Below are 11,671 nucleotides of genomic sequence, written 5' to 3'. Positions count from 1 at the left end.
TCAAGCCCCCTAAAAGGTAAAGGTTCCCTTGCTCGAAAGCCAGTCGAATCCGACTCTAGGGTTGCGGTGCTCATCTCCGTTTCCAAGCCGAAGAGCCAGCGCTGTCCGAAGACGTTTCCGTGGTCATGTGGCCGGCGTGACTAAACACCAAGGCGCACGGAACGCTGTTCCCTTCCCACCGAAGTGGTACCTATTTATCTACTTGCAATTTCTTGCTTTCCAACTGCTCGGTTGGCAGGAGCTGGAACTAGAGACGGGAGCTCACTCTGTCATGCGGTTTCCAAGCCGAAGAGCCAGCGCTGTCCGAAGACGTTTCCGTGGTCATGTGGCCGGCGTGACTAAACACCAAGGCGCACGGAACGCTGTTCCCTTCCCACCAAAGTGGTACCTATTTATCTACTTGCAATTTCTTGCTTTCCAACTGCTCGGTTGGCAGGAGCTGGAACTAGAGACGGGAGCTCACTCTGTCATGCGGCACACTCGGGTCTCGAACTGCTGAACTACCGACCTTCCACAGCCTGCAGTTCAGCATCTTAACCACTTGAGCCCCCTAGGGAATCAAGCCCCCTACTGATTCCCTAACTCAGGTCCGTAAACCAAAGAGGGCAGATGAAGTCTGCCCCATCTTTATGCCCTTCAGACATGGGACAGTAGAGCTTTGAAGAACTCCCAGACAGCCTGGTCAGAAGTCAGACGCTTTTGCTTGATGGAAAGTTGTAATTTTTAAATGTAGCCCACACTGGGCCTGCCCCCCCCCCCGTTATTCAAAATATGCTAAACAGGTGAAGAATATTCTACCTGCAGGCTTCTTTATTTATGAAAGGAGCAGTTGCCAAAAAAAAAAAAAAAGCTCAAGGCTCTTGAAACACAGCCATTGAGAAAAATCAGTTCAGGAATGAGTCATCATCAGGGGCTTTACAAATCGATGCATGTAAATATGATTTGAGTTCAAATGGAATTCCTCTCTCAGATGACTGCACATTAGGGTTGTCTTAATCCACACACCTTGAGCATAAAGCAGAGAGACCTAAACCAACCACACAGGTTGTTTACCCATAGTAAAGGTAAAGGTTTCCCTTGCTCGAAAGCTAGTAAAATCTGACTCTAGGGGGTGGTGCTCATCTCCGTTTCCAAGCCGAAGAGCCAGCGCTGTCCGAAGACGCTTCCGTGGTCATGTGGCCGGCGTGACTAAACACCGAGGCACACAGAACGCTGTTACCTTCCCACTGAAGCGGTACCTATTTATCTACTTGCATTTTCTTGCTTTCGGACTGCTAGTTGGGCAGGAGCTGGGGCCAGAGATGGGAGTTCACTCCATCACGCGGCACTCGGGTCTCGAACTGCTGAACTACAAACCTTCCAGTCTGCAGCTCAGAGTCTTAACCTCAGAGCCATAACCCTATATCCATAACAAGAGATTAAAGCTATTCAGGCGGCTCAAGCAAGTAAGCCAAGTTATGCATGACATGAAAAGGTGAAAAGCACACACTGATCAACCGCAACCACTCACAAGAGGGTCATCCTAGCCTAAGTCAATACAATCCTTCCTGTTATTGAATGCAAAATGAAACCTGTCCGTCAGAGCACCGCCCCTGGTTTAAGATCCTGTTTCCAGTCTCTGTTATTATCGTTGCAGAAGGGTAAGGAATCTTTTCCCCTCCAAGACCTTGATTTGATGTTTCAATCTGAGGTGTACAAAAGGAGACAGATCACACGCTACCCCCCTCCAGCCAGATAATATTGTCATAATTTACGAATAATATTAACATTGAAGAATGCTGCCATATAATCCACAGCAAACACTTTACAGGGGATAGAAATTTTAGCCACAAGATCTAAAATTCTCTCCTTTGCCATGGACATTGGTTGGGCACATCATATTCCCCCACCCTAAATCTCTGTATGTAAAATGGGCACAGTAGCCTACCCCACAGGGCCCTGGCCGTTTGCTCTGACAAGTGCATACAGAAAAAACATAATGATTGTTAAGGCACACGGGAAAACCATACGGCTGTGATAAGTAGCAATATTAAACAAAGGGCTTTCTATATTAGCAACCCAACACAACGGCAGCACACCAGCCCCCAATTTGTTTTCCATTTAAAAACAAAAAATGCTAAGACATCCGAGAACCACTTGGGGAAAAAATTATTCACAATATTCTCTGGCAGAAGAGAACATTTTGAATTATTTTCCTAGAAACCACACCAGAATCGTTGCACATCCTTAAATTTATTAGGTATAGCCTTTCCCAGAATGTGACTGACATCTTACCAGCCGCCGCCCCCCCTCCCACCCACCCCCACCTCCTGGTTCAGAAGAAACACAAAGCGCAAGTTCCAACAGGTCAGAAAGTACCGAAAACCCTCCCCTTGAACACCAAAGGTCTCCTTAGGAAAGAAAAGCAGTGTCCCACTCCAAAGACTGCCCTGATTACACATCATTAAGAAAAAAAGAAAAAGGGGAAAAAGCACACGCTATGTTATAGCTATACATCCCAAAACAATACAAGGTTTTGATTTTATTCTGATTAAATCACCAAAAAAGGAAAAGAAAAAAAGGAGGTCCATTGTTCTCTGTATATTTACAGACCCGCAATCGGGACCTTGCCCGCCCCCCCGGGGGTCTTGGGGGGAAGCCCCCCTCCCCAATCGGGCTTCACTCTCCGGCCGCCACCTCGGGGGGCGGCTTCCCCTGCTGCCTGCCGTCGAGCTGGCCCTTCTCGGCCCGCAGCCTGTCCAGCTCCTGCTCCAGCGGCCGGAGGCGGAGGTCCTCGCCGCCGCCGCCGCCCCCGAGGCGCTTGTTCTCCAGGCGGAGGCGGTTGTTCTCCTCCTCCATGCGGGAGAGGCACTTCTCCAGCTCCAGGTACTCGCGGACCAGCTCCTGCTTGCTCATGTTCTGCAGGCTCTCCACGTGGTAGCGCTCGTAGGTCTCGGAGAAGTCCTTCTGGAGGAACTCGCTGCCCTCGCCGCCCATCCCGTCGCTGCCGTCCAGGGCCGCCAACTCCTCCTCCTCCTCGGCGAAGAAGCCGTCCTCCTCGGCGCCGCTGGAGGGGTTGTCGTCGGACTTGGGGGCGGCGGCATGGGCATGGGCGGCGCGCCTGGGGCCGGGGGGCGCGGCCGTCTTGAGGTCGGGCTCCTCCTGGTCGTGGTCCTCCATGAGGAACTGGGTGGTGTTGTAGGGCGCCACCGGCTGGCCCTTGGCGAACATCTCGGCGCGGAGGCGGGAGGCCCGCTGGCTCTGCTTCTCGTCGAACCGCTGCTTCTCCTCCCAGCTCAGCTTGTAGTAGGGCTTCCAGTGGCGCTTCTTCTTCGACGGCCGGCGGCGGTGCTTCTTCTTGCCCACCTGCCGCGGCGGCTGCTCCTCCTCCCCGCCCGACGCCGGGCGCCACCGCGGGCCCCACGGACCCCCGACGGAGCCCGGGCAGGGCGCGTCCTCCGGGGGACCCCTTTCGACGCCGCCGCTTGGGTCCTGGCTCCGGCCCCCCGCCGCGCCGTCGCAGCCTTGGCTCGCCCCTGCGGGAGGAAGCGGCGGCGCGTCCCCTTCCACTGCCCCTTCCCCGTCGGGGCGGTCAGCCCCCGGCTGCGGGGCCTCCCTCGGCCGCCACCTGCCGTCCAGCGGCTCTCCTCCGCCCGGGAGCTCCGGGTCGGGGGGCGGGGACTCCGGGAAAGGGCCCCCGCCGCCCGCCCGCCGCCCAGAGGTGGCAGAGAAGGGCGCCGGCCGGCCGCCACTGGCAGAGAGGACGGCGTCGGTCATGGCGAAGGGGTTGGGCGATGCCCTCTCCCCGCGGCCGGCGGCGGACGGGGGCTCAGTCCGAGGAGGGGGCGGCTCCGCAGCTCCTGCCTTCGAGGTCCAGCCGGCTCTGCTGCCGCGGCCAACTTTGCAAAGGCAGGCGGGTTCGACGGCGCCCCCCACCCACCAAGGAGCCTTGGCAGTCCGCGCCCGACGGTTAGCCCTGGCACACGTCCTCAGCGCCGCCGGGGCGGAGAAGCATCGTCAGCGTCAATCCTTGCAGAGAGCGGGACGCGACGGCCGCCTCCTTTGCCCGCCGGGTCCAGCGCCGGCTCTCCTCGGCCGCTGCTGCTCCTCCTCCTCTTCCTCACAGCAGCTGCCTGCCGAGGCGCCACATCTGGGAATCCAAAGTGGGGACAAAAAGAACCGATGTTGGAGGCAGGACAGAAGTCCGACGTGCCCCAAGCTTGCAAAGAACAGTCACAATGTCCCGTCCGAGGAAGAGAATGCAAGCGATGAATGCAGAGTCCCCCCGACGGGTCAAGGAGCAGCAGGCGTCTTCTGGACGGCAGGCCACCAAGGGTTAAGTCTTTCCCGTCCCGGCACTCCCAGGGTTAACTCCCAGTGAAACAGCCTTTCCAGGCCACGAGCAGTTCAACGTCCAATAAGAACCCTAAACGGAAATATATATATTTATATATATATATTTCTCCGGATCCAGCTTCGGTGTCCAAGCGGCGCAGAAATGAGGGGGAAGTCCCGCTCCAGCCTTGAAGGGGTTAACAGCGCTCGCCGGCTCGGACCGCAGACGGTTAAAGCGGGCCCGAAGGGGTTAACTCTTCCGCGCACGCCCAGCGCGGCTCGCTCCCGCCCACTCGCGCGGACGGCCCCGCCTCCCTCCCCCGCTTCCCCTCACCCGAGCGCCGCCAGATCTCAACTGCTACTCCCCGCTCGCCACCTCGCCTTATATAAACGAGCCAGCCCCCACCTGCGATCGCGCAGGCGCCTCTCATCCCCCTGACCCCGACGCTTCTCGGGATTTGTGGTTTCCTTCTCCGATCGATTGCCCAGCTCGCTCTCGACGTAGCGACTACAATTCCCAGAATGATGCCTGGGACGCGCTCTTCAGCCAATCGGTTCTTGGATAAGGCGGGAAGAAAAACAAAGAGCCCTCTGATAGGCCTCCTGAACAAGTGAGGTGTGAGTGGCTAGAGTGGGCGTCTTTCATTCGTATCTTAGCCAATGAGAGGAAAGGAGCGGGAGGCGGCAGAGGAGGTGGGAACTGGAACATACCATCTGTTGACACGGGTTAAAAACCTTCGTTGGCTGCCGAGTGACTCCAAAAATTCCCGTTAAGGGCGCCTGACTGCGAATATCAGTCGCCACACGCGCTCCCGGCTTCGTGGCCTGGGTCCTGGCAAACCACGGTGTGTTCTGACCTGTAAAGGGGGAGAAAAAATGGTAGCGCCCTCAAAGTAGTCCTGACATGATTCTGAAGATTAAGACTATTTCGAACTCGCTTGCCCCGTTTAGGACGCGAGATCTCAATAACAGGCCTTATACATGGGAGGGAAATGGGTGTCACCTGGCGGCGCAAAGGATCTTGCGGGAGAGGCGGGCAGGAAGCCCTCGGTGGCGGAAGGACACTCGCCACTGCGAGCGAGAGAACGTCGCGATAGCCCCGCGACGGCGACTGATCCGCGTTGGAAGGCGTTGTAAACAAACCGGGGAGCGAGAAAGTAGTGCCGCCTTAAAGGGACAGCGTCCCCATCGAGCCCGGAACGGAGGCGCCTTGGAAGAGGGCTGTGGAGTAGTGGTTAAAGACCGGGGCGGCCCGAACGCTTCCTGGCTCATTGTCTGCGCTGCAAGAGATGCATGTGGGCCGAGACGGATCAGGGAAGGAGGGGGCTGGTCAATGCTCCCTGTAAGCTGCGGAGTCTTGTGAGCAAAAATTCTACCTTGTGAGCTGCTGGCATTAAAGTGGTGAGCGAGCAATTTGGCCGCTGCATCTATTAGTTTGCTCTGGAGCCGAGACAAAAAAAAATGCATGGCTCAAAAAACCAACTGCGAGCCATCTCCCACGGACTCAGCTTAGAGGGAACACTGGGGCTGGTGAGCGAGCTCGGGCTCCTGGGTGGGGAAGAAGCGAGGCGCATTTTGCAAGCCCTCCCGGACCTGGGCTGCCGCGGGCATTGCAGCTGAGGAGCAGCAGACCCTCCTCCCTGGTGCAGCAGCATTCGCGTGCGGAACTCCCCGCCACCAGACGCGGTCCGGGCCGCTCGCTTGGACGGGGGGAAGGATGGGCTGTACCACTGCAAGGCTGCGGGTGGGGACGTCGCCTTTCCAAGCCTGGACGAGCTCCCGAGGAGCGCCTGGGGGGAGGGGGGCAAAGGGGGCACGCTCGGCTCTTGGCCTGCGGTATCGGTTCCCCAACCCAGAGGGGTGCCAGAGGAACCGGGGTCCCAGGTGGGGCCTCCTCCCCGGGAGGCTGAGAAGTGGTACAGTCCGTTCTGCCATCTTGTTGGCTCTGCAGGCCTAAGATGGCTGTGAAAGGGAAGAGACAGAAGTCAGGGTGGGAGCCAGTGTTTCCTCTAAGCTGAGTTAGTGTGAGCTAGCTCACAGAATTTTAGCCTCCAGCTCACACATTTCTGTCTTAGCTCAGGGAGGAGGGTTCCAGAGCAAGCTAATAGATGCAGTAGCCAAATCACTCGCTCACAACTTTAATGCCAGCAGCTCACAAAGGACAATTTTTGCTCACAAGACTCCACAGCTTAGAGGGAACATTGGTGGGAGCTCTGCCCGGGGTGGGGGTGGCTGCAGAGAACCTCCCTAGGCAGAGGCAACGGTGCTTCTGCATGCCAGGGAGGTTGCCCACAGTGTTCCCTCTAAGCTGACTGAGTGTGAGCTGGCTCACAGCTTCTTAGCCTCCAGCTCGCACATGTCTGTCTCAGCTCAGGAGGGACGGCTCCAGGGTGAACTTGTGTATGCAGCAGCCAAATGGCTCGCCCACCACTTTAATGCCGGTAGCTCACAAAAGTAGGATTTCTGCTCACAAGAATGCACAGCTTAGAGGGAGCATTGGCTGCCCAGGTCCCTCCTAGCCACTGGCAGGGGGTCGGGTTGCCAGATCCAGGTTGGGAGATTCCTGGAGGTTTGGGGGTGGAGCCTGGGGAGGACGGGGACCTCAGTGGGGTACGATGCCCCAGAGCAGTGATGGCGAACCTTTTAGGGACCGCGTGCCCAAGCTGCAACCCAAAACCCACTTATTGATCGCAAAGTGCCAATACGGCCATCTAACCTGAATACTGAGGTTTTACTTTAGAAAAAACAACTCATACATTCACTTAAGATGATCCAAACAAAGGAAGGAAAGCAATCCCAAATGCTTTCATTGACTTAAAATTATTTGGCAGAGAATTCAATGCTTTAATGAGGACCTGGCTGGGGCGATGGCACGCATGCCCAGAGAGAGGGCTCTGAGTGCCACCTCTGGCACCCGTGCCGTAGGTTCGCCACCACTGCCCTAGAGTCCCCCCTCCAAAGCAGCCACGGTCTCCAGAGGAGCTGTCCATCTCTGTCGTCTGAGGGCAAGCTGGGATTCCAAGGGATTCCCCAGGCCCCACCTGGAGGGTGGCAACCCTAAATGCCAGTGGCCGGGGAAGGGGCAGCAGTTGGAGGACTTGCCTCCATGGTCTCTTGAGGACTCCCCAAAAGGGAAACAGGATGCTGAACTAGAAGGATCCTTGCTCTGACCTTGCAAGGGCTCGTCTTATGGAATCTGTTCCCCACCCGTCCAGGTGTTTAGCAGCAGGCTCAACTCACCCCCTGCAGCCAGGGATGCCAGGTGCGGGTTGGAACACATCTGGCGACTTTGGGGGTGGATCTGCGGGAGGGAGGGGTTTGGGGAGGGGAGGGGCCTCGGCATGGTCCAAGGCCACAGAGCCCACCCTCCAAAGCAGCCCTTTTTTCCAGGGGAGCTGATCTCTGTCAGCTGGAGACCAGTTGCAAAAGGGGGAGATCTCCAGGCCCCTCCTGGAAGCTGGCAACCCTATGAGAGGCCCTCTGAGTGCACCCCCAAATAGCTCAAATTAAGGCTGCATCTGTGCGGTAACAACTCATTGGGAGGTCGTTGCCACTGCAAATGCCGGGCTATTCCCAGGGGCAACCAGGTGTTTACATGGGGGCAGGGCTTTTTTTGTAGAAAAAGCCCAGCAGGAACTAATGAGCATAATATGCCACACCCAACAGCTGAAACTCATTAGCATATCAGGCCACACCCTGACACCACAGCTCATTAGCATATTAGGCTGCAGCCCCGTGTTGCCAGAAGTGTGGTCATCCAGCCACACCCACCTTTTGCTTCTTATTCTGTTTACCTTGTTTGTGGTCAAAACCCAGGGCCTTTTTTTGTAGCAGTGACTCCTTTGCATGTTAGGCCACACATGCCTACTGTAGCCAATCCTGATGAGTTTCTGCCGTTGGGTGTGGCCTATTATGCTAATGAGTTCCTGCTGGGCATGGCCAACGCAGGAGCCAGCCGGAACGCGTTCCTGCCCAAAAATAGCCCTGCATGGGGGTGTTTTCTGTAATTTTCCAGAATCGTCCTTTTTTTGCTGACCATTTGCCTCACCACCACTGGGAGGGCTTTTAAAAAACCACTAGTTGCTCTGGCATTATAACTCTATAGCAATATAGCAACTACTGATTTTCGAAAAGCCCTCTGCGGACCTGGGAGATGGCAGGCGTGGCTGGCGGGGAGGGGATGGCAGTAAAAGGGTGCTGATGTTGGTTGGAGGTTCGGATAGATGCACCTTCTTGCGGTGCTCTGACCTGCTTTGCCTGTCATCTTTCAGGAAGAGCGGGGCAAAGGAGGTCTGGGAAGGATCGGGCCCCAAGCTGAAGAAAACCCAGACAATGGACGATAGGAGACTGGCCTGGCGTGGCTCCTCCAAAGAGCCCTGCTTCCACCTAGAAGCCAAATGTGGATGCTGCCCAAGTCTGGGCTGGTTCCCTTGTGGACGGCTCGGTTTTTTTCACGGTGGTCAGCTGGGTCCGGGCCGCGACTCAGGACGGACGGGCAGGCAACCCAGCCTCTGATGCCTCTCTGTGACCTGACTTTTGTGCGCACACACTAGTGCCATGTGCTGAGGTGGTGCCCTGCTTGGCTTGGGGCCTTCCCAGGCCTGGGCCGGACCAAAACCAGGGGGTGGAGCTCTGTTGATCTTACAGTGGGATTGGAGAAGGAAGGCTCAGCTTGGCTGAAAGGGCATAACTGTATGTATGTATTTGATAGATAAAGGTGGGCGGCAGTGTTCCCTCGAAGCTGTGGGATCTTGTGAGCAAAAAATTCTACTTTGTGAGCTGCTGGCATTAAAGGGGTGAGCGAGCCGTTTGGCTCCTGCGTCAATTAATTGGCTTGGGAAGCAATGTTCCCTCTAAGCTGTGGAGTCTTGTGAGCAAAAAATTCTACTTTGTGAGCTCCTGGCATTAAAGTTGTGAGCCAGCGATTTGGCCGCTGCATAAATGAGTTTGCTCTGGAGCCCTCCTTCCTGAGCTGAGACAAAAATCTGCGAGCCGGAGGTTAAAAAACTGTGAGCTAGCTCACACCAACTCGGCTTAGAGGGAACGCTGCTTGGGAGCCATCCCTGAGCGAAGACGAAAATGTATGAGCTGGAGGGTCAAAAACTGGGCGCTAGCTCGCATTAGCTCAGCTTAGAGGGAACACTGGCTGTGCAGCCGTGTTGGTCTGAAGCAATACCACAAAGTTGGAGTCCAGCGGCACCTTTAAGACCAACAATTTTTTATTCAAGATGTGAGCTTTCGTGTGCAAGCACACGAAAGCTCTCATCTCGAATAAAAAATTGTTGGTCTTAAAGGTGCCGCTGGACTCTTAACTTTGGGCTATGTATTTATTTATTCTTATTTTTCGTTCCTTGTAGCCGGCTCTTCCTGCAAGCAGGCTCAGGGTGGCTAACAACATCCATTAGTACCATAAACAGCTAAAATTTAAACACAATAATATACATTAAAGTGGGGGGGTCACAGCCCAAGGATGGAATTGGCTAGTGGTGGCCGCAGTGTTCCCTCTAAGCTGTGAGCTAACTTGCAGTTTTTTAGCCCCCGGCTCACACATTTTTGTCTCAGCTCAGGAAGGAGGGCTCCGGAGCGACCTAATTTATGCCGTAGCCAAATCACTTGCTCACAGCTTTAATGCAAATAGCTCACAAAGTAGAAATTTTGTTCACAAGACTCCATAGCTTAGACTGCAGGGGTCGTTTCGTAGAAAAAGAGCTAGGGGGACTCATTAGCATAACTCATTAGCATATGCCACACCCCCTGACATCACCGGAAGTGTGTCATAAGGCCACACACCCTACCCCCAACGGTCACGGCCGCCCGTGCCGGCCTTGCAGCTCCACTGCCGAGCCCCATGAGGGGCCCGGCGGTGGACCTGCAAGGCCGGCGGGAGTTCAAGGAAGCCCCGCAAAGGCCCTCCCTGGCCCCAGGCAGGCAGGGGTGGGGAGAGGCAGGGAGGAAGCAACTTACCCTCCCTCTTCTCCTGCCTCCTCCTGGCTGAATGAGGGCCGGAAGCAGGGGGCGGGGCTTCATCATGTGCCCCGGCCCCCGTACCTCACCCGGGGGAACTGCAATCCTCCACGATCCCCCCCGAAATGACCTCTGGCTTAGAGGGAACATTGGTGGTGGGGATTCCTTGGCTGTCCGATAACACACGAGTGGTAGCCTGCTGTTGGTAAATAGGTGACGACAGCCTCAGGGAGGCCATACATGGGCACCCACTGCCTCAGCCAAAGGCCTGGTGGAACAGCTCTGTCTTGCAGGCCCTGTGGAATGGAGGAAGATCCCGCAGGGCCCTGGTCTCGATGGGGAGCATGTTCCACCAGGCGGGGGCCAGGGCAGAAAAGGTCCTGGCACCAGTCGAGGCAAGACGGGCATCTTGCAGGCCAGGGACCACCATGAGATGTTGATCCATTGAGCGTAGAGCTCTTTGAGGCATATATGGGAAGAGGCGGTCCCTCAGGTATGTTGGTGCCAGGCAGGGGTCATTTCGTAGAAGAAGAGGTGCAGGAGCTCATTCGCATAACTCATTAGCATAACTTATTTGCATATGCCACACCCCCTGGCATCGCCGGAAGTGTGTCAGAAGGCAACACCCACCGCTCAGGCTCCACTAGATCGTTTTGGATTGCTAACTATTGGGAGCGAGGGAACGTGCAGAAAACGAGTTTTTTCCAAGCTTCAAAATTTCTGAAAATTTTACATCTCTAATTCGGCCTGTCAAGAGTAATGGCGGTGGAACATGCCGTCAAGTCACAGCCGACTGATGGCAACCCCATAGGGTGTTCAAGGCTAGAGATGTGAAGGCCTGGGAAAAAAACTTTAAAAATTTTCCTGGAGCCTTTTTTGTTTTTTTCCGAAAAATTGGAAAAAATTGGAAAAAGAAAAGAAAATTGATTATGGAACGTTTTATTTTGACATGATGAATAAAATATTTTAAGACAAGGTGTTCAAATATTTTCTAAATCATTTCTAAAAAAATATGTATGGTATCAGATTAATCTAATTTTTGTGCACTGAGGACAAGCAAGTCCTAGGTTACAAACTGGACTCTCCAATGGATAATGACAGACACAACAGAGTAGCTGCCGAAGCAGAGACTGAAGCTGATACTGATAATTACAGCTCAGAAAATGATTCTGATTAAATTTCATGCCCATTCATTGAAACTTAGTCCCACAGTCCCTTCTATATACTTCCCCCCTCTTCATATCTTTATGAGAATGGGTTTTTAAAAAATCATTTAATACTGTGGAGCGGAAATGTTACTTCTGGATTTTTAAAAATGGTTTTGTGGAGGTTTTTCTGTCTGTTCCACATAAACTAGTAAACAGTTCAGGAGATTGTTGCTCCATTTTTACAA

At 54.8% G+C, this 11,671-nt stretch overlaps 1 protein-coding gene across 1 annotated transcript; it reads right to left on the bottom strand.

The window, feature by feature from the left end:
- Positions 1–2,312: 2,312 nt before the first annotated feature.
- On the bottom strand, positions 2,313–3,756 carry HEXIM1 (hexamethylene bis-acetamide inducible 1). The gene has a single exon (XM_015423359.1). It carries the CDS (start codon positions 3,754–3,756, stop codon positions 2,659–2,661), a length of 1,098 nt encoding a protein of 365 aa, XP_015278845.1. The 3' UTR covers positions 2,313–2,658.
- Between the last annotated feature and the right edge of the window lie 7,915 nt (positions 3,757–11,671).

The sequence above is a fragment of the Gekko japonicus genome, unplaced genomic scaffold, assembly GCF_001447785.1.
Source record: "Gekko japonicus isolate JY-2015 unplaced genomic scaffold, Gekko_japonicus_V1.1 scaffold1434, whole genome shotgun sequence".
In the NCBI taxonomy this organism is placed as follows: domain Eukaryota; kingdom Metazoa; phylum Chordata; class Lepidosauria; order Squamata; family Gekkonidae; genus Gekko; species Gekko japonicus.
This window is presented reverse-complemented; position numbering and strand designations above follow the sequence as displayed.

Bases quoted from the DNA above. Each gene is read 5' to 3' on its own strand.
- HEXIM1 (XM_015423359.1), bottom strand. From the start codon at position 3,756: ATGACCGACGCCGTCCTCTCTGCCAGTGGCGGCCGGCCGGCGCCCTTC.